The sequence below is a fragment of the Falco peregrinus genome (genome assembly GCF_023634155.1).
Source record: "Falco peregrinus isolate bFalPer1 chromosome 12 unlocalized genomic scaffold, bFalPer1.pri SUPER_12_unloc_1, whole genome shotgun sequence".
Lineage (NCBI taxonomy): Eukaryota > Metazoa > Chordata > Aves > Falconiformes > Falconidae > Falco > Falco peregrinus.
The window spans coordinates 60,319-80,445 of NW_026599548.1; the positions used below are offsets into that span (position 1 = coordinate 60,319).

Consider the following 20,127-nt stretch of genomic DNA (forward strand, 5'->3'; position numbering starts at 1 on the left):
GATGAGACACCGGGGGTTAACGGGGAGGCGCAGGAAGGCACCGGGGGGGGGTGTCGGTAAGGAAGGGGATTAAAGAAGGAGGTCCCAGCCCCTCCGAGCCCCCCCCCGGGGCCTACCGAGCCCTGCGTCACTCCGCCACAGCCGCTACGCCGCTAGACCCGGAAGTTACCGGGAGCGAGGCCGGAAGCGGAAGTGACATGTTTAAGGGCCGCCGCCTCGTGGGGAAGACGCGGCCAAGATGGCGGAGGCGGCGGGTGTGGAGGTGTCGGTGCTGCCCGACTTGGTGCTGCTGCAGGTCCTGGCGCTGCTGCCGCTGCGGGACCGGCTACGAGCGGCCAGGTAGGGCCCCCCCGCCCCGCACTGACCCCCCCCGCCCCCCCGGGCCGGGCCCTGACCGACATCCCCCGCCCCCCCGGGCCGGGCCGGGCCCTGACCGACCCCCCCCGCAGAGTCTGTCGCCGATGGCAGCAGCTGGTGCAGGACCCGATGGTCTGGAGATACGTGGATCTGAGCCCACACCGGGTACGGGCCGCCTGGCTGCAAGGGGGGGGAGGGGTGCGATTGGCGGGGGGGAAGGGGTGTGATTTGGGGGAGAGTGGGGGGGGTGGGTGGTTCGGGGGGGAAGGGGTGCGATTTGGGGGAGAGTGTGGTTTGGGGGGGGAGTCACCCCGCTGCGGGTGGGGGGTGAGGGGGTTACCCTACTGCGGGCAGGGGGCTGAGATCGGGGGGCGGGGTGGGCGCCCCGCTGCGGGCGGGGGCTGGGAGCAGGGGGAATCACCTCGCTGCAGGCAGAGGTGGTCCCCCCCTGCCCACCCCCTGGGACCAGGCCCTTTTCTCTCTCCCCCCAGCTGTGCTCCCACAGCCTGTGGCACCTTGTGCGGCGCCACCTCGGTGACAGCCTGCGGACGCTGCGGATGCGGGGCACCCTCTGCTCCGTCAGCAAGCGGCGGCTGCTCTCCCCGGCGCTGCTGGCTGCCCTGAGCAAGCGCTGCCCCCGGCTCCACCGGCTGTCCCTGGCTGAGACGGATCTCCGCCACGTCCCCTATGAGAGCATCCCCCTTTCCCTCACCATGCTGGAGCTGAGCCGCTGCGAGATCCCCACCGCCTGGTTCCTCGCCTCTGCGGCGCCCCAGCTGCGGCACCTCATTGTCCACAACACCCCGGGTTTTTTCGATCACCACCTGCTCAACGTCTCCTCCCAGAACCGCCTGAAGACGCTCAGCCTTTGCGGCACCTACCGCCTCACCGATACAGGGATTCAGAAGGCGGCTCCGCACCTGGAGGAGCTGGAGCGCCTGGTGCTCCGTCACTGCAGCTTCGGCGATGCTGCCATCTCCTTCATCGTCCGCCACGCGAAACGTCTCCGCTTCTTGGAGATGAGCGACACTGACTCCCTGACGGACGTGGGGCTGGCTTGTTTAGCCACGCTGCAGCACCTGCAGGCGCTGTGCCTCCACCTCTGCGATAAGATTTCTCCCAGTGCCGTTACTGCTTTGTGCCAAGCACTGCCCCAGCTGAGGAACCTCAAATTAACCTTTGAAAAGGAAGAAATCGATAAAATTCGGGCAATTTTGCCCCACTGTAGTGTTTCACACGCTCCTTGACGCACAGTCTGAAGCAGCAGAGCGTTTGCTGTTCCTTATTACATGTGAAGTTCTCCCTTTGGTGTAAAAACCTGTTTCTCTGGAAGCTGCTATATGTATTTTTGGGGCAAAATTTCTGTCCTTCTGCCCTTCGTATGAAATGGCTTCTCAGAAAGTTGGTTTGGGTAGGATTCCCCCCCATTTTCTGTGCCTCAGGGGCCGGGGAGCACCTAGCTTTTGGGAACCCCACTGATGAAGTGACCAAAAACCGGCTGAGGTTACAAGTTTAACCTCTTTGCCTTCTCCTCTTCCCCCACCACTAAACGTTGGGAAGCTGCTTAATGAGCACGGAATTCCAGAATGCTGCTGGAAAAAAACAAAATCTGGCAGCCCAAACCCCAGACTCCCAGTTCATGTCTGACTGCGATTGCTTAACCGCCCTGCACCAAGGCGCCGCACTCTGCCGGGGAAGAAATAATTGGGCGACACGTTCCAGAGCTGTTCTTTTCTTGGAAAAGTGGAGGTGATCTGCCCAGCCAGCGAGCGTTTTCAAGTCCAGGATGTCACCTCGCTTCTACTGTCGTTCAAATTGAGTTCTTCAGGCTGCTCCTCAGAAAGGTTTTGGTTGTGGGGTGTCCTGAACCGGCCTGGAGAGCCACATGTCTCTTGAGCTGGTGTTATCTCTGGATTTTACTGGGAGCAGCCACCTTTCCTCGTCACCTTTTATTGTCTGTGTTCTCCTTTTCCTCCCCACAATGTTGTAACCCCAGGTGACCAACACCACGGGCTGTGACGTGGCTGTTCTCAGGTTCTTGAGCCAAAGATGTTTTCATATCGTTGTATTTATTAAATAAAGATGCTTTTGATACACATTTTCTCGTGCTGTGAGGTTTTAACTGAGCTAATGCTTTTTTAAAAAAAAAAAAAATCAAGAGGTGGCTGGTGACACCGAGCGGTGTCTTTGGACGCTAACAGCATCCTTCTCGGAAGCGCAGTGGATGGATTAATGTCTCAGCTGAGCTTTTTCCGGGCTCTGCCTCGATACAGCTGGTTTTCACCCCCCACCCCCCCTGCCCTCCCTTCAGCTGCAGCTTATGCAACAAGCCGTTGGCTTTCAGACAGACCTGGATGGCAGTGACCCCCCCTGTGATGAAATCCTCATCGCTGCGCGTCTCGTTAATGGCTGGTCTTTGCGCCCTGGCCTCCTTTCTGTTCCTACACACAATCTCAGCGTAGCTTTGGGGCAAATAAACAATGTAAAAAACGCCCCAGCTCTGCTTTGGAAAACATCCCAAGGCTGCTGGCTTAATAAGTACGGCCACGTGTTTCTCCCAAGCCTAGAGATTTACGTGGGAGTAATTAGCGTTATTAAAACTTCAAGCGCTATCTATCCCAGCACTCTAGGCTTGGAGAGCGAAGGTAAAGCAGCAGAAAGGAAAATTAAAACCAGTAAAAATCTGTCTTATCAGTCAAGGCTGCGGGAAGAACCTAAATGTTCTCTCGATGTTTGCAGTGGGACGCTTGCGAGCCCGGTGCCGCAAACGACCCAATTTAATATCTGAGGGTCCCAACGTACCACTTTTCCGTCAGATCCGCAGAGCGCCTAATTGCTAACCGTGTGGAATAGCACACAACGGCAATTACAACTTCAGATGGCACGAAGCGAGCTTTTTCAGGTTTGGAAGCAGGAGGGGAGCTGTCAACATCGCGTGGCCATGGGCAAATTGCAGGAAGAAAGGGCTGGAAGGTTCTTCTTGAACCATCAGATGTGTTTCTGCCCTGGTGGAGCAGCGGCTCACCCTCCTCCCGCGTCTCCTGAAGCGCTTGGAGGGCTGGTTTAAACCCTTATTGCTTCTAATTTCCAAATTCAGGTGGTTTCCTACTGTTTATTTCATCTTTTTCTGACCTTTTACCTTGAACGATTCATCCCCAGCCCCACCTTACAGCCGTCTGTACATGCGTGGAGACGCCAGCTTTTAAAAATAGGGAAGAAAATTGGGCGCCAGCTAAATCCAAACGGCTCCTGGTGCCCTGTCGGGGCTGAGAGGAGCAAAAATCCACGGCCACCAAGGTGAAAAGAAAACCCAGCGAGGCCGTACGCTTTCTGGGCAATGGATCACTGTGGGGAGCGACCCTTAATTGAGAAGCTGCTCCTGCACCTCCATCCCACGTGGATGCACATCCACACCGGCATTGCGTTGGACCCGGATCCGTTTATATTTTTTGGGAGCTAGCACATCTGTTGGGGCGCCGCTTGCGCCTTCAGCTTTGGTTTCCAAACCCCAAATCATTTTTCCACCACAAAAATGTGGAGGAAACACCTTCAGAAACTTGAGAATTATTTTTTGTTGGTGGTTTTTTTTTTTTAATCCAAAGGGATGGGGAAAAGTGCAAACAAAAAAGGCACCTGGCTTAGCTGGAGGAAAAAAACAAACAGGGACAAACAAATTATTGGAAGTGGACACGATCCAAGCGGCTATTTTGAGAGGCCAAACCAATAGGACAGCTTGGTTCAATTATAACCTTTGGACTGACCATCCCTAGGGACAGTGGAAGTCCTCGATTACCAGAGATCCCGGCGCAAAAGCTGCTGTTTGCTTGGGGCTGAGCTGCATCCCCTACCCGGGATGGACGAGGAACATCTTCACAACGATCTGCGTGTTTTTAAAGGTAACTCCAGCCACGCCGGCTTCAACCCGCCGCCTCCTCCGGTAGGAGGAACCGGGATAACGAGGCTGCGTCCTCCAGCGCGGTCTGGCTCCACCAAGACGTGGTTTCCGAGGGAGAGGAAGGTCCGTGCTCTCCTTCCTTCTCCTCTTAGGTCGGCTCTAACGCAGTTGCTTGGGGGGGGTGGGGAAGCCCACCCCGAGGAGCTCATTGCTGCGGCTCGGAGGTCTTGGGTGGTGGGCGCTGATGGAGATGAAGGTCTGGTCATGGTGGTGGTGCCCCACCAGCAACACCTGAGAGGCTCCAACCTTGCAAGTGTCCTGGACCGGAGAGAAATGAGGCTTTTCCCGGAGCTTTCCCAAGTCAAGCTTCCCAAAGCCAGCAGCCCAGCACCCTGGCAAAGCTCCCAAGGGTCATCCTTGCCACCCGGGAGGGATTCCCATGGGTGTCCCCCCACCCCAGGAAGGGCACCTGAGGACAGCAAAGAGCCCCCCAGATCACTTGGAGAACAATTTCCCCTTGGAAAAGGGTCGCCAGACAGCTTGGGAGGCTTCCAAAAATGTGTCACAGCCCCTAACACGTGGTGGGAGCTTGAAATTATTTTTATTTTATATGTCACCTGCCCTGCCCTTGAGCCGCGTGTCGCCGCCTGCGTTGGGGTGCCCTCAGCTCCCCAGGTGGATCTGAGCAGGAATTATCACTACAACCTCGGCTCCTGTAGCAAAGAGATAACGATTCTGGGTTATTTATTAACCCTTTGATAAACGGAACCAGAAGAGCTATGAAAAAATCCCGGTGATCCGTAGGGAAATTATGTGTCACATCTTTTGGGGGGGGTTTTTTGTTTGTTTGTTTGTTTTCTTTTCAAGACAGAAACTTCTTCCAGCAGAAGCTGAGATCCTTTTTCACCGTCTACTTGCTGCTGGCCCTCTCCTTCTTGCTGATCATCATCCTGTTCGCTGTGTCGCTCTCCAGAGGTACTGGGACATCATTGAACTAATTAATTAGGCAGGTAGGAGGCTGATGAAGGCCAAGCGCCGTAGAGGACTCTACAGGTCCTAATTCCAGAGGAGCTCCCAGACTGTCCCACGGCGTGACCGCTGACGTCCGTGCCACCCTCTGGGGCTAATCTGAGCCAGGATTTTAAATTCCCAGGGATTTCTTTGCCCCATAGGCTGCTGGAAAAGTAAATCCCGTCTTGATCCTTGGTGGGGTGAGGCACTCGCAGGCAGTCGGCGTGCACGACCGATAATCTGGCATCTTTCCCTCTCTCTCCATAGTTTCAGCCATTTCTTCCAAACTGGATGAGGTGCACCCGGAACAGAAACAGAATTTCTCCAGCAGGGATTCGCTCCGTAAGTCCTGGCTGCTTTTCCTCCCCTCTGGTCTCCCTAAATAATTCCCGAAGCGTTCCCTAAATCATTTACTTCGCTTTGCCAAGGTGGTGCGGCACATCCGTCCCCCACTGGATTTGCCACTGAGCCAGAAGCAACACATTTCTATTTTAGAAAGAACCAAATTTTCCTGGGAATAAGGAAAAACAAAACCCCGACCACCTTTTTTTTGGGGGGGTGCTAATTGCCACCTTCCCGGCAATCCAATATGCCGAGCTGCAGGACCGTGCCGCTGCGTCTGGACCAGTTTGGCACTGGAGCTCTGCTGGGAAAACTTTCTTGGTGGGATAAGCCCAGCTCAGCTCCGTGCCATCCCCCTGAATTCCCTCCCATCCTTCTTTCCCCAGTGTTTCCCTGCGGACCTGGATCCAGGGAATGGGAATACTTTGACGGAAAATGTTACTACTTCTCCCTAAGCAGAACAAGCTGGCACAAGGCGAAGGCTGCGTGCGAGGAGATGCACTCGCGGCTGGCTGTCATTGACAGCTACACCAAGCAGGTAAAAAAATCCCAGCTCCAGGCAGGAAAGTTCCAGAATTCCCAAAATCCTCCTGTGCCTCCTTGGCTCCCTGTTGCCATCCTGAGCATCCCGGTAGCCGGGAGCTGGTCCTGTTATCCTTTGGATCAGCCAGCAGAGAGCAGGCAGAACCTGCTCTGCCTGCATCCCTGCCTTCCCTTGGATGCGGGCGGGATGCTGAGCACCGGCACCAATCCTGCACCTCCACCTGGTCGAGAAATAGCCAAGGGCAGAGCTGAACCTCCCTTCCCGGAGCCAACACGGAGCTCAGATGGCTCCAGCCGGCTCCAGGAGCCTTTTCCCGGTGCTTTTCCCTCCTGATTCCTCTCCCCGCTGCAGAATTTTATCATGTTCAGGACAAGGAATGAGCGTTTCTGGATCGGGCTGACGGATGAGAATTCGGAAGGGGAATGGGAATGGATCGACGGGACCGACTATAAAACCACGTTCACGTGAGTGCTGGCCTGCCCTGGGGTTTGCCACCCATCACCCCAAAACCTCCATGCCCCTCCCCCACCCTGCCCCGGCACGGCCATGGCCACAAGGTCTAACACACCAGCAGAAGCAAAATTTGGCATCTAAACCCACCCAAAAATCCAACGGGTTTCACTTTTCCCTGCCCTTCTCCCAACCCCAGGGCTCTGCCGCCTGCTCCCGCCGCCCTCTCTCAGCTCCATCCTTTTCTTCCCAGATTTTGGAAAGAGGGAGAACCCAACAACAGCGGGAACAACGAGGATTGTGCCCACCTCTGGGTGTCGGGCAAGTGGAACGATGTCTACTGCACCTACGAGTGCTACTACGTCTGCGAGAAGCCTCTGCCCCCCTGAGCCGAGCCCCGCGCCGAGGCAGCGGCCGATGCTCCCGCACCGCCGAGGCTCCTTTTCCTTAATTTATACTATCCAGGCGCTTGCTCCCGGCTTTTCCTCGCCTCCACGCTGTCCTGAGGAAGAGCAGAGATGGATTCGGATGGTCCTACGCCATATTTTATATATATATATACACACACACGTGTATCTTTAAAAAAAAAATTAATGAAAATAATATCAAATAAGCAAAAAAAACCCCCAAAATCAGGAATCCAAAAAAACCCCCCAAAACCAAAATTGGGAATCCTGGTTCTCCATGGGGAGCTCAGCCTAATAAAGGACAATTAGTGCCCTGGTTAATGAAGTTTCTCTGTTTCTAGGAGGGCGTGTAGACGGGTAGGGGGGAACTGGGGCAGCAGACGCGTTTTGAGCAGCTCAGCAGCGGTGCTGGGAGCGGGATGGGGAGAAATGGGGCAGAAGATGGGATTTTCCTGCCCGATGGCTCATACCAGGAGCGGGATGGGGACAGGTTGGGGACAAATGGGACCAAATATGGGATCTTCCTGCCTGATGGCACATGCTGGGGGCAGGATGGGGACAAATGGGGCAGAATATGGGATTTTCCCATCAAACTGGCTTCCAGTCAAACCATTAAACACCAATTCAGAGGTGGGAATGAGGTTTGGGCTTCCTAGCGAGGGAAAAACCCCATCGTTTTCCTAACTTTTTCCTTTTTCCTTGGTGTAGTTTGGATTCCCCCCAAAATACCTTGCATGCACTGCAAAGTGTGCGTGTGTGCTGCAGGGAGGGGTCTGCACACGCATGTGCGTGCATGACAATGTGTGTGTGCACTGCGAGGGGCTGGCGTGCACACACGTGTGCATGCGCTGTGTGGGGTGTGTGTGCTGCAGGGAGGGGGTGTGCACACGCATGTGCGTGCACGACAAGGGGTGTGTGCACTGCAAGGGGCTGGCGTGCACACACGTGTGCATGCGCTGTGTGGGGGTGTGTGTGCTGCAGGGAGGGGGTGTGCACACGCATGTGCGTGCATGACAATGTGTGTGTGCACTGCAAGGGGCTGGCGTGCACACACGTGTGCATGCGCTGTGTGGGGGGGGGTGTGCTGCAGGGAGGGGTGTGCACACGCATGTGCGTGCATGACAATGTGTGTGTGCACTGCAAGGGGCTGGCGTGCACACACGTGTGCGTGCGCTGTGTGTGGGGGGTGTGCTGCAGGGAGGGGTGTGCACACGCGTGTGCGTGCACGACAAGGGGTGTGTGCACTGCGAGGGGCTGGTGTGCACACGCGTGTGCATGCGCTGTGTGGGGGGGTGTGTGCTGCAGGGAGGGGGTGTGCACACGCGTGTGCGTGCATGACAATGTGTGTGTGCACTGCGAGGGGCTGGCGTGCACACACGTGTGCATGCGCTGTGTGGGGGGGTGTGTGCTGCAGGGAGGGGGTGTGCACACGCGTGTGCGTGCACGACAAGGGGTGTGTGCACTGCGAGGGGGCTGGTGTGCACACGCGTGTGCACGCACTACGAGGGGTGTGCGCTGTGGGGAGCGGGTGGGAGCCGCTCTCAGTCACCCGGTACTGGGGGGGTGTCCGGTCGTGCTCCCCAACCCAAGTACAGCTCGGTCCCTGGGGGGGGGGGGGCAGCACCCAGCGCACCCGCCCCCCGGGACACCCCCCCCCGGTCCCCTGTTCCCGGGGCCACCCCGGCAGCCCCCGGCCCGGTCCCCCCAGCTCCCCCCGGTCCCCCCCTGGTCCCCTCCGGTCCCCCCAGTCCCCCCTGCCCCCCCCCCCCCCCAGCTCCCCGGCCGATGCCCTCGGCGGCCCCGACGGCGGGCGGCCGCACCTCTGCCTGCCCTGTCGGCGACACGTCTGTCGTGACGGACCCCGGCAGCCCCGCGGTGAGCGGCGACGCGGCGGATTAACACCACGGGCGGCGCGGACACCCCCCCCACCCCCCCCCTCCCCCCCCCACCCCCCAACCCCCGCGACCATCCGGACCCCGCGGAGCCTCCCCCGTCCCTGCGACAGCGCCTGTCGTGAGACGCGCTGCCTCTGTCACGACACCCGCTACGGGGGGGGGGCGCCGTCGGTATCGCCTCTTGGGCTTACCGGGGGGCATCACCCCCAAGGGGGGTGGGGGTGGTGTGTCCGCCTGGGGGGTGGGTGGGGGTCCCGCCTGGGGGGGGGGGTGGGGGTCCCCCCTGTGGGGTCCGGCTAGGGGGTGGGGGTGGGTCCCCTCCTGGGGGGTCCGGCTGGGGGGGTGGGGGGGGGTCCCGCCTGGATGGGGCCCCCTGCGCGCGGCCGGCTCGGGCGCGCTCCCGGGGGGGGGCGGGGGGGCGGCGGCGCGGGCGGGCGCGGGCACGGGCGGGGGCTGCGCGCTCTGCCCCGCACACGGGCGCTCCCCGCTCCGCTCCTCTCCCATCCCCTCCCTACCGGGACCGGCACCGGGAGCCTTATCCCGGTAAGTGCCCGAGCGCGGACGGGGCGGGCGGGGATGCGGTTCCCGGTGCCCGACGGGTGGGATGCTCCGGGGGTGGGGGGGGAGGGGGGCCACACGGGGAGGGGGGGGGCGCCCCGTCCGGGAGCGGCGGCACCGGCAGCGCAGGGACCCGTCGGGCCGCCAGGACGGGACGGGGAATGGAGGGGGAGGGGGTGGATGGGGAGGATCGCGGTCGCTCCCCCCCGGTGCAGCCCCCCCGGTGGGCTCCGAGGATGTGGGGGGGCAAGGTCGGTGTTAACCCCATCGGTCCCGGGGGGAGCGGGGGGGGACAGACGCCGCAGCCGCCGTGATTTCGTTACCGTTCGTTCACCGGAGCTCCGGGACGCGGAAAACGAGCGGGAGGCACCGGTTAGCCCCGACCCCCCGGGGGGGCGACGGATCCCGGTCCTTAACGCCCCCCCCCTCCGCCCGCAGCCCCCCGCGATGAAGACGGAGGAGGCTCCATCCTGCCTGCAGCAGGCAACGCCGGTCCTGGGCTTCGGTGAGTACCGGGGAGCCCGGCAGCGGGGTGCCACGCACCGGAGAGCGGGGACCCCCCCCCAACCCCCCCATCAGACAGCATCCGTGCCCACCCCCCCATCCTCAGACGCCCTCACCGCTGCGGGGGTCTCGGTGTGGCCGTAACTTGCTGCGGGACCCCCCAACCCTACGATCCCACCCGCCGGCAGCGGCATTCCCGGCTCCTCCGCCGGCTTTATTCCTTCAGCGAGGAGAATCCTTCCCCCTGGAATTGTTGGGGTGACCGGGAGGGGGGGGGGGGTGTCGGTGGGGCCATCTCCCCCGGCTCCACTTGGATTTCGGCTTTGCCATCCGGCAGCCTCAGAACCGCTGCGGCTCTGTGGGTTGGGGTTATCCTTACCGGCGCCCAGCACCGGCACAGAACCCCGGGAAAAGGATGGGAACACCGCCAGCCTCCATCCCTACCTCCTGGATAAAACCCCTTTGGAGTTTATCCCGTTTTTTTCGGTGACTTTAGGGAGCAGCCCGCGGCAGGGCCAGGCTGTGCTCGCGTGGCCCTCGACCCTCCCAGCTAGGGGCGATGGTTTTGCCGATCCCAAATTTAAATTATAGCCAAGACATCCCCCCACGACATCCCGCGAGGGGGTTCCCATGCCCCCATGGATGCGGGCATTACATTTGGGATAACGCTGGGGTGAAGCGCCCGAGCTGCCTCCCCTCCATCCTGATGCTGGGTGCTGAAGTTGGGCTCACTCCTGTCCCCCTCGTTGTCCCTTTTCCCAGCCAGCACATGGTGGGGTCACCCTCGTTGTCCCTTTTCCCTTTTCCCAGGAGAACAAGGTGGGGTCCCCCCTCGTTGTCCCTTTTCCTAGCCAGAACATGGTGGGTCGGGATTGCTCTTCCTTCACGTATTTGTGGATCCAAACTGTTGCGTTTTTATGAGCCTGATGCTTTCAGGGCAGCGTAAAGCAGAATTTCCTTTACTTTCAGTTTTGCTTTTTTCTCCCCGTGCTGGCTGTGGGGGGGATTCGGGCAAGCCGACAGTTTTCCTGGGATTTTTCACCCCCCTGGAGCTCGGGATCGCTGGCTCATCTCCCGTTGTGTTACAGCATTGTGGCCTTGTGGCGAGCAAGACTGAGGTGTGAGGGGGCACCACAGGCAGGATCCCACTGCCTCCCACCTCCCCGAAGCCCTGGCACCCCCGAATCCCTGGCATCCCAAATCCCTGGCACCCTGAACCCCTGGCACCCCAAATCCCTGGCATCCTGAATCCCTGGATTCCCAAATCCCTGGCACCCCCGAATCCCTGGATTCCCAAATCCCTGGCATCCTGAATCCCTGGCACCCCAAATCCCTGGCATCCCATATCCCTAGCATCCTGAATCCCTAGCATCCCAAATCCCTGGAACCCTGAATCCCTGGCATCCCATATCCCTAGCATCCCAAATCCCTTGCATCCCAAATTCCTGGTACCCTGAATCCCTAGCATCCCAAATCCCTGGCACCCCAAATCCCTGGCATCCCATATCCCTGGCATCCCATATCCCTAGCATCCCAAATCCCTGGTACCCTGAATCCCTTGCATCCCAAATCCCTGGCATCCCATATCCCTGGCATCCCATATCCCTAGCATCCCAAATCCCTGGCATCTCAAATCCCTGGTACCCTGAATCCCTGGCATCCCATATCCCTAGCATCCCAAATCCCTGACATCCTGAATCCCTGGCATCCCGTATCTTTAGCATCCCGAATCCCTGGCACTCTGAATCCCTGACATCCCAAATCCTTGGCATCCCGCTGCTGTGCTCACCAATCCAGAGGGACAAACACCCCCGGGGCTGAAGTTCTGTGTCTCCCCTATTTAACCTGATCCCGCATTGCCAGAGCTCCCTGGCGAATTAACTATCTGCTTTCAAACTGATTTCTTATTAGATTATTCCCAGTTTTTTTCCCCCCTAAATGAAAGAGAGAGGGATTTTAATCCCAGATGCCTCCAACCCCCCTCAGGCTTGGCTGATCCCATGGTGACGCTCAGCCTGGGGTGGGGTGGGGGGGGTGGAAAGTCAAGAGGGTGGAAATATTTGATGGCAGAGGTTAATAGCAGAGGGAAAAGTGAGAAGTGGAGGCTCGGCATGGGATAAATATCCATAGGGAAGCTCCGTGCGTGCCCACAGCCCCCAGGATGTTGCCTCGGCCACCCACGCCACTCCTGGCATTGCAGAGCTGCTCTTGTGCTGCTGCTCCGGCATCACCCAGCAGCGTGGCAAACGTTCAGTTTTCCTCTTCTTGAGCCAAAAGCCTCATTTCTGCTCCCCAGCTGCTGGATCCCGACCTGCTGGGGGGTTCTCAGGGTCCCAGTCCCCTCCAGCTGATGCTGTCACCCCAGTTCCAGGTGCCAGCACTTCATTAAGGAGCCTGAGATCTGCAAAGGACTTGGCTTGCTGCAACGGCTGGCATCGCCCGGGCACGTGCCCGCAGGCTCTGCCGGCTGGGATGCCGGCTGGGATGCTGGAGACACAGGACCCAAACCCAAACCTCATTTTTTTGCCTGCGTGAAAAAGCCCCAATTCGCCCAAATTTACTCCCTGTAAACAGCCCCTCCTGCGTGGGTGGAAGGACGGCAGCGCCCTTCAAGGCAGAGAGCCTCTGCTGTGGTTTCAAATGATTTGGGGGCTTCGGGAAAGCATCCGTGGCTAAAATCGGATGGAAAAAACCTTCAGGAAGCTTCCTGCTGGCGGATGCTCTCTGCTCGCCTTTTGCCTCCACCGTGGTGGTCCTGCTCCACTCATCTGTGCTCCCGCCACCGATGTGAGCTTCCCGAGTCCAGGGAGCTGGCAAGCTGGGGGGCTGGTGCAGGGACCTGGCTGGGACCTTCAGCCGTGGGGGAGGGTGCTCAGGTGTAAGGGCTGCTTCCCAGAGCTGGGGGAGGGGGGAGATCTGCAGGGCGGGGCTGGTCTCTGCGTGGTCCCGGAGAAGAAAAATCCCCTTTTCCTGGAGATGCGGCTGGGTGAGGGCCTCCTCTGTGTCTCCCAGCCTTGTGGCTCTCCCCCAGAACACATCTCCTGCCATTTCCCACCGCTCCTTGTTGGCTTTGCCTCCTCACCCTGGGCCGGTGGCCAAATCAGAGCCGGGCTTAGCCACCCCCTTCAGCCCCACGTTCCTCCAAGGTGCAGTAGAAGACCTTGGTTGCCCCCAGCAGGTTTTCTAACCAGGTTTAAGCTTCATCCGTGGGACGGGCATCACCCTCCCAGCCTTGGAGGGGGCTCGGGCAGGTGTTATCCCCAGGATCAGAAGTTTACAGGAGGATAAAAGCAGGGACAGGGATAAATGCTCCGAAACCCCACGGAGCTTGGCAGGATGGAGGTTGCGGACATTGGGAGACGGTGCCACTGCCTGGCTCAGCCTGCACCCAGATCTGAGGCACCAGATAGTGTGTTTATACTCTCCCTCCTCTACCTTGAAGTTATCGTGACAAAGCCTTTGAGAGCAGCCATAGATTTACATGTTGATAACACCGAGGAGAAAAAAAAAAAATCTCCCCAACTGCTCTGGGAGCCTTTTTTAAGCAGCTTTTAGCACCAAATGTGGGGTGAAACTGGACACAATTCAGATGCAGCTCTGTGCTCCGACCTGGAGGTTTCCAACACTCAGCACCGCCCGTCTCCCAGTGGGACACGGGTGGATTCGCTCTCCCGTTCCCACGTGTGTTTTCCCCGTCCTTTGCCATGTAGATGGTGCCAGAGCGGAGGGGTTGGGGTTCACCTGGCATTTATCACCAGAACCTGGAGAAACCCAAAACTGCTGCTTTCAGAGCCCCGCTTTGACGTTGATTTTCCACCAAAAAACCTCCACACTGAGGCCCTCCCCACTCGCCTACACTAACACCCACGTGGCTTTGGAATGAAGAACAAAAAAAAAGCAAAAACCCAACGGTGGGCGATGGCAAGGAGTTCCGTGAGGCTGAGCATCACCCCCTCCCAAAAGCAGATGCGGATTTTGCAGGGACACGATCCCTCCCAGCACAGGAAAACCTTTTCTCACACCGGTTTTTTTTTTTCTCCCCTGCTGCCCAGGTTCGGATTCCAAAATGCGGGAGGTTTGCGCTGGCTGCGACACCCCCATCTCTGACCGGTTCCTCCTGCGGGTCAACGGAGCGCTCGTGGCACGAGGGCTGCGTGAAATGCACCGTCTGCCTGCAGCCGCTCTCCGGGACCTGCTACTGCCGCAACCGGCAACTCTACTGCAAGCATGACTACGAGAAGTAAGTGTCCTCCACTTGTTCCTGGGTTTGCCATCCCTCTCGGCTCGGTTTTGGCTGTGGTGGAGGCTCGAGGTGTTTCGAGAAGGGTGGGGGGCGGGTGGGGGCACGGTGGTGGTGGTGGCACATAGGTTGGTGAGGTGGACCAGGGGCATCACAGTGGCGATGGTGGGTAGGTTGGTGAGGTGACCAGGGGCATCGTGGTGTCACGTAGGTTGGTGAGGTGACCAAGGGCATGGCGGGGGGTGGTGGGTGGTGGCATGTAGGTTGGTGAGGTGGCCAAGGGCATCACGTGACAGTGGCACGTAGGCTGGTGAGGTGACCAAGGGCATGGCGATGGTGGTGGCATGTAGGTTGGGTGAGGTGACCAAGGGCATGGCGGTGTCACGTAGCTGGTGAGGTGATCAGGGGCGTGGTGGTGGTGTCACGTAGGTTGGTGAGGTGACCAGGGGCCATGGTGGTGGCACATAGGCTGGTGAGGTGACCATGGGCACAGCATGTCCCGCATGGGGACAGAAGTGCTTCGCTTCGGTCGCATGTGGTGGCGTGGCCGGGATGAAGAGGATGGAGGGATGAGTTGTCGGCTGGGGAGGAGGGGAAGCACCAGCGGTTGGCTCTTGGGATGCTGTTCCAGGAAATAGGGATGTCCCAGGCCACCCAGGAGATGAAAGCGCTTGTCATCCTGGGCCGGCAGATGTACCCCGAGGAGCTTTGCTTGGCAGGGAAGGTCCTGCTCCCTGCTCGTGGGGTGAAGGACAGACCAGACGCGGCCGGGAGCAGGACGCTGCCCCCGTAGACATGTCCCCATGTCCCCCAACCGTACCTGGGAGCTGCTGGCGAGCTCTGCATGCTTTCGTGGCCGGGGGGGGGCGGGGGGGGGGCACGTCTGTGCCTGTCTTCGCCATGGAAGGGTGGCGGGCTCTGCGCTGCTTGCGATGGCAATCCCATGTCTTCAGGAGGGTCGTCATCACCAAGTGTTTGGAACAGGATAGAAATGGGATAGAAAGGGATAGGATAGGATAGGATAGGATAGGATAGGATAGGATGGGATGGGGATGGGATGGGATGGGATGGGATGGGATGGGATGGGATGGGATGGGGATGGGATGGGATGGGATGGGATGGGATGGGATGGGATGGGATGGGATGGGATGGGATGGGGGGGGATGGGGGGGATTGGGATGGGATGGGATAGGGAATGGGATAGGTAGGATAGGATTAGGATAGGATAGGATAGGATAGGATAGGATAGGATAGGATAGGATAGGATGGGATGGGGGGGATGGGGATGGGGGGATGGGGGGAGTGGGATGGGATGGGATAGGATGGGATGGGATAGGATAGGATAGGATAGGGATAGGATGGGATAGGATAGGATTGGATGGGATGGGATGGGAATGGGATGGGGGGGATGGGATGGGATGGGATGGGGGGATGGGATAGGATGGGATAGGATAGGATAGGATAGGATAGGATAGGATGGGATAGGATAGGATAGGGTGGGATGGGATGGGATGGGGGGGTGGGATGGGATGGGATAGGATGGGATGGGATGGGATGGGATGGGATGGGATAGGATAGGATAGGATAAGGATAGAATAATATAGAAAAGAACAAAATAAATGGAATAGGATAGAAATAGAAAAGAGAACAAAGAGAAGAGATGAGAAAGGAGAAGAGAAGAGAAAGAGAAGAGAAGAGAAGAGAAGAGAAGAGAAGAGAAGAGAAGAGAAGAGAAGAGAAGAGAAGAGAAGAGAAGAGAAGAGAAGAGGAAGAGAAGAGAAAGAGAAGAAGGAAAAGAGGAAGAGAAGAGAAGAGAAAGAGGAGGAAGAGTAGAGAAGAGAACAGAAGAGAAGACAAAAGACAAGGCAAGAGGAGAAGACAAGAGAACAGAAGAGAAGACAAGAGGAGAAGACAAGGCAAGGCAAGAGAAGGCAAGGCAAGAGAAAAGAGTATTTCAGTTGGAAGGGACCTACAAGGATCATCTTGTCCCAACTTCATCTGCTGTTGAACACCTTGCTAGGGCATCCAGCAGAAGGACCGGGCGGCGGCTGCGCTCCTCCGCTTGTTACAGGACTTTAATTGCTTAGATCGAATGTGGCGTTTGAGTGCTCAGTGAATCCAAACGGAGCTGACCAGAGGGAAGCGGCCCACCAAGCTGGAGGGGCTGGGGGCACTTTGTGAGCGGGAAGCTGGGGTTGTGGTGGTGGGGATGGTTTTTTGTTCCAACAAAACCCAAAACAACACAAAAAACCCTGGAGGGGCTGTAGGACAGCATATCGCTGGGCTGTTGTGATTTGATAAAATACAATTATTGCTGCAGGTGACATTCTCCAAAATGTCAGGTTTCTCGATTTATCGTGATAAATTTATCAGCTTTGCCTGCAAAAACTCCTGCAGTGCTGGAGATGGGAGAAGTGTCAGCAGCACCTTCGCTGGTGGCGTGGTCGCATCCTGCCCCAGCACTAAGGCAGTGAAGGGTTTTTTGACTTTAGTGGGTCATAAATGCACTTTTATTGCCAAAGCAGCTCAGGTGCTTCTCTGAGCATTTCTCACGCATTTGGGAGGTGAACAGAGGATGGAAAATCTCCTCTCTGCCACTGCCTGGCTCTGTAGCCCACTGGCAAACCCTGTCGCCCTCACTGGTTGAAAAAGTGGAGCTTTCACCCTTCGCTTTCCTTCCAGCACTGGTGACGTCCTCTCCCGAGGGGCATCGGGCAGCCCAGGGAGCTGGTCTGGGCACCCCCACGTTTTGCAGCAGAGCAGCCACTGGAAATGAGTCTGGGAGGACAGGGAGAGGGGCTTCCCTCTAAGGACAGCCTCATCTCCCCAGTTCTGCCTTCCCTGGTGGCCACCGTGAGCCCAAGTGGCATTTTTTTTTTTTTTTTTGGGGGGTGGGGGTGTGTGTGACGTGGCACAAGCAGCCCCTTGTTTCCCCTAAGGCTGATCCCTGACAGCTGGAGCCGGAGCAGTGGGGAGCCCATCTGCTGGCCACCCCCTTTCCTTCAGCATCTGAGGAACAAGAGATAAGCTGGAAGAACCTGAAGGGAGTGCAGGATCTGCTCCTCCGAGCAGGACTTTGAATGATGAGCCAGCACCGCAGCCTCCGTCTGGCTGCACAAGGCAAGTGGCATCGCTCCATGGAGCCGGGGGCAGGGGGCGAGCATGCTGGAGGTTATCTCTCGGCACGGAGAACTTTGATCATGGCTGGAAACACCAGAGCTGCTTCCACACCGGCTGTGGCTCCGTCCGCCTTGCAGCGGGGCAGGGCATGGCTCCAAGGAAGGAGATGGCTCCAAGGAAGGAGATGGCTCCAAGGCAGGGGATGGCTCCAAGGAGGAGATGGCTCCAAGGCAGGGGATGGCTCCAAGGAAGGAGGATGGCTCCAAGGAAGGGGATGGCTCCAAGGGAGGAGATGGCTCCAAGGAAGGGGATGGCTCCAAGGAAGGGGATGGCTCCAAGGAAGGGGATGGCTCCGAGGCAGGGGATGGCTCCAAGGAAGGAGATGGCTCCAAGGAAGGGGATGGCTCCAAGGAGGGGATGGCTCCGAGGCAGGGGATGGCTCCAAGGCAGGGGATGGCTCCAAGGCAGGGGATGGCTCAAGGAAGGGGATGGCTCCAAGGAAGGGGATGGCTCCAAGGAAGGAGATGGCTCCAAGGGCAGGGGATGGCTCCAAGGAAGGGGATGGCTCCAAGGGAGGGAGATGGCTCCAAGGAAGGAGATGGCTCCGAGGCAGGGGATGGCTCCAAGGCAGGGGATGGCTCCAAGGAAGGGGATGGCTCCAAGGAAGGGGATGGCTCCAAGGAAGGAGATGGCTCCAAGGAAGGGATGGCTCCAAGGGAGGAGATGGCTCCAAGGGAGGAGATGGCTCCAAGGAAGGAGATGGCTCCGAGGCAGGGGATGGCTCCAAGGAAGGGGATGGCTCCAAGGAAGGGGATGGCTCCAAGGCAGGGGATGGCTCCAAGGAAGGGCATGGCTCCAAGGAAGGGGATGGCTCCAAGGAAGGGGATGGCTCCAAGGGAGGAGATGGCTCCAAGGAAGGGGATGGCTCCAAGGAAGGGGATGGCTCCAAGGAAGGAGATGGCTCCAAGGAAGGGGATGGCTCCAAGGAAGGGGATGGCTCCAAGGAAGGAGATGGCTCCAAGGAAGGGGATGGCTCCAAGGAAGGAGATGGCTCCAAGGAAGGGCATGGCTCCAAGGAAGGAGATGGCTCCAAGGAAGGGGGATGGCTCCAAGGAGGGGATGGCTCCAAGGAAGGAGATGGCTCCAAGGAAGGGGATGGCTCCAAGGAAGGGGATGGCTCCAAGGAAGGAGATGGCTCCAAGGAAGGGGATGGCTCCAAGGAAGGGGATGGCTCCAAGGAAGGAGATGGCTCCAAGGCAGGGGATGGCTCCAAGGAAGGAGATGGCTCCAAGGAAGGGGATGGCTCCAAGGAAGGGGATGGCTCCAAGGAAGGGGATGGCTCCAAGGAAGGAGATGGCTCCAAGGCAGGAGATGGCTCCAAGGAAGGAGATGGCTCCAAGGAAGGAGATGGCTCCAAGGCAGGGGATGGCTCCAAGGAAGGAGATGGCTCCAAGGAAGGGGATGGCTCCGAGGCAGGGGATGGCTCCAAGGAAGGGGATGGCTCCAAGGAAGGGGATGGCTCCAAGGAAGGAGATGGCTCCAAGGAAGGGGATGGCTCCAAGGAAGGAGATGGCTCCAAGGAAGGGGATGGCTCCAAGGAAGGAGATGGCTCCAAGGAAGGGGATGGCTCCAAGGAAGGGGATGGCTCCGAGGCAGGGGATGGCTCCAAGGCAGGGGATGGCTCCAAGGCAGGGGATGGCTCCAAGGCAGGGGATGGCTCCAAGGAAGGAGATGGCTCCAAGGAAGGGGATGGCTCCAAGGAAGGGCATGGCTCCAAGGAAGGAGATGGCTCCAAGGCAGGGGGATGGCTCCAAGGAAGGGGATGGCTCCAAGGAAGGGGATGGCTCCAAGGAAGGGGATGGCTCCAAGGGAGGAGATGGCTCCAAGGAAGGAGATGGCTCCGAGGCAGGGGGATGGCTCCAAGGAAGGGGATGGCTCCAAGGAAGGGGATGGCTCCAAGGCAGGGGATGGCTCCAAGGAAGGGCATGGCTCCAAGGAAGGAGATGGCTCCAAGGAAGGGGATGGCTCCAAGGGAGGAGATGGCTCCAAGGAAGGGCATGGCTCCAAGGAAGGGGATGGCTCCAAGGAAGGAGATGGCTCCAAGGAAGGGGATGGCTCCAAGGAAGGAGATGGCTCCAAGGAAGGGCATGGCTCCAAGGAAGGAGATGGCTCCAAGGAAGGGGATGGCTCCAAGGAAGGGGATGGCTCCAAGGAAGGAGATGGCTCCAAGGCAGGGGATGGCTCCAAGGAAGGAGATGGCTCCAAGGCAGGAGATGGCTCCAAGGAAGGAGATGGCTCCAAGGAAGGGGATGGCTCCAAGGAAGGGGATGGCTCCAAGGAAGGAGATGGCTCCAAGGCAGGGGATGGCTCCAAGGAAGGGGATGGCTCCAAGGAAGGGGATGGCTCCAAGGAAGGGGATGGCTCCGAGGCAGGGGATGGCTCCAAGGAAGGGGATGGCTCCAAGGAAGGAGATGGCTCCTAGGAAGGGGACAGCTCCAAGGCTGCTGCCTTTCCTTCTGCCTCTGGTGAGGGACCTAAATAACTACAATGATGCTCTGGCAAACTCCAGATCCATTGGGAAACGCTGTGAGCTTCTCCCCGCCTGGGACAGGGAGCTCCTCGGAGCTCGGCAGCTCCCCGACGTCACTGCTGGTCGCCACAGATGCTGGCGATTCCAGTAATGCCATGGCACCGAAGGGCTGGGCTGGGCTCTGTCAGTGGCTGGTGCTGAGGTGATGCTTCCTTGCTTCATCCCATGCCACACAAACCACTTCCACGCGCTCCCTCCCCGCTCGTCTCTCCCG

The 20,127-nt window shown here is 58.7% G+C and overlaps 4 protein-coding genes across 6 annotated transcripts in view; 3 read left to right on the forward strand and 1 right to left on the reverse strand.

Moving 5' to 3' along the window:
- Positions 1-2,453, forward strand: FBXL12 (F-box and leucine rich repeat protein 12). Its single transcript, XM_055793165.1, has 3 exons — positions 1-339; positions 450-522; positions 849-2,453. The coding sequence occupies exons 1-3, from the start codon at positions 239-241 to the stop codon at positions 1,602-1,604; spliced, it is 930 nt and encodes a 309-aa protein (XP_055649140.1). The 5' UTR covers positions 1-238; the 3' UTR covers positions 1,605-2,453.
- UBL5 (ubiquitin like 5) overlaps positions 1-20,127 on the reverse strand; it is a 44,752-nt gene that overhangs the window by 776 nt on the left and 23,849 nt on the right. Inside the window, exon 1 of one of the 2 annotated variants that reach the window (XM_055793172.1) lies at positions 117-214. The exons of the other annotated variant lie outside the window; for it this stretch is intronic. The gene's annotated coding sequence lies outside the window, so the exon portion shown is untranslated. Of the gene's footprint in view, positions 1-116; positions 215-20,127 lie in introns of those variants that run through there. 2 annotated transcript variants of the gene reach the window in all.
- Positions 4,112-7,327, forward strand: LOC101924769 (hepatic lectin-like). Of its 2 annotated transcripts, none has more exons than XM_027780976.2 (6): positions 4,112-4,253; positions 5,120-5,227; positions 5,531-5,605; positions 6,065-6,143; positions 6,518-6,613; positions 6,853-7,327. In XM_027780976.2, the coding sequence occupies exons 1-6, from the start codon at positions 4,211-4,213 to the stop codon at positions 6,986-6,988; spliced, it is 537 nt and encodes a 178-aa protein (XP_027636777.1). In that variant the 5' UTR covers positions 4,112-4,210; the 3' UTR covers positions 6,989-7,327. The 2 variants fall into 2 exon arrangements, with proteins under 2 accessions (XP_027636777.1, XP_005233475.1); XM_005233418.3 differs by having other exon boundaries at positions 4,118-4,253; positions 5,992-6,143; positions 6,501-6,613.
- Positions 9,907-20,127, forward strand: part of LOC101924932 (LIM homeobox transcription factor 1-alpha-like) — a 29,547-nt gene continuing 19,326 nt past the window's right edge. Inside the window, 3 exon segments of the mRNA XM_055793176.1 lie at positions 9,907-9,964; positions 14,016-14,092; positions 14,094-14,203. Of these exon segments, the coding sequence (XP_055649151.1) occupies positions 9,907-9,964; positions 14,016-14,092; positions 14,094-14,203 (245 nt within the window).

What these genes read in the sequence shown, in the direction of transcription:
- LOC101924769 (XM_005233418.3), top strand. Translation starts at nt 4,211, where the DNA reads ATGGACGAGGAACATCTTCACAACGATCTGCGTGTTTTTAAAG. An exon ending in CGATCTGCGTGTTTTTAAAG is followed by an intron (nt 4,254 to 5,119) that starts GTAACTCCAGCC and finishes TTTCTTTTCAAG; the next exon opens with ACAGAAACTTCTTCCAGCAG. An exon ending in CGCTGTGTCGCTCTCCAGAG is followed by an intron (nt 5,228 to 5,530) that starts GTACTGGGACAT and finishes CTCTCTCCATAG; the next exon opens with TTTCAGCCATTTCTTCCAAA.
- FBXL12 (XM_055793165.1), top strand. Translation starts at nt 239, where the DNA reads ATGGCGGAGGCGGCGGGTGTGGAGGTGTCGGTGCTGCCCGACTTGGTG. An exon ending in GACCGGCTACGAGCGGCCAG is followed by an intron (nt 340 to 449) that starts GTAGGGCCCCCC and finishes CCCCCCCCGCAG; the next exon opens with AGTCTGTCGCCGATGGCAGC. An exon ending in TGGATCTGAGCCCACACCGG is followed by an intron (nt 523 to 848) that starts GTACGGGCCGCC and finishes CTCTCCCCCCAG; the next exon opens with CTGTGCTCCCACAGCCTGTG.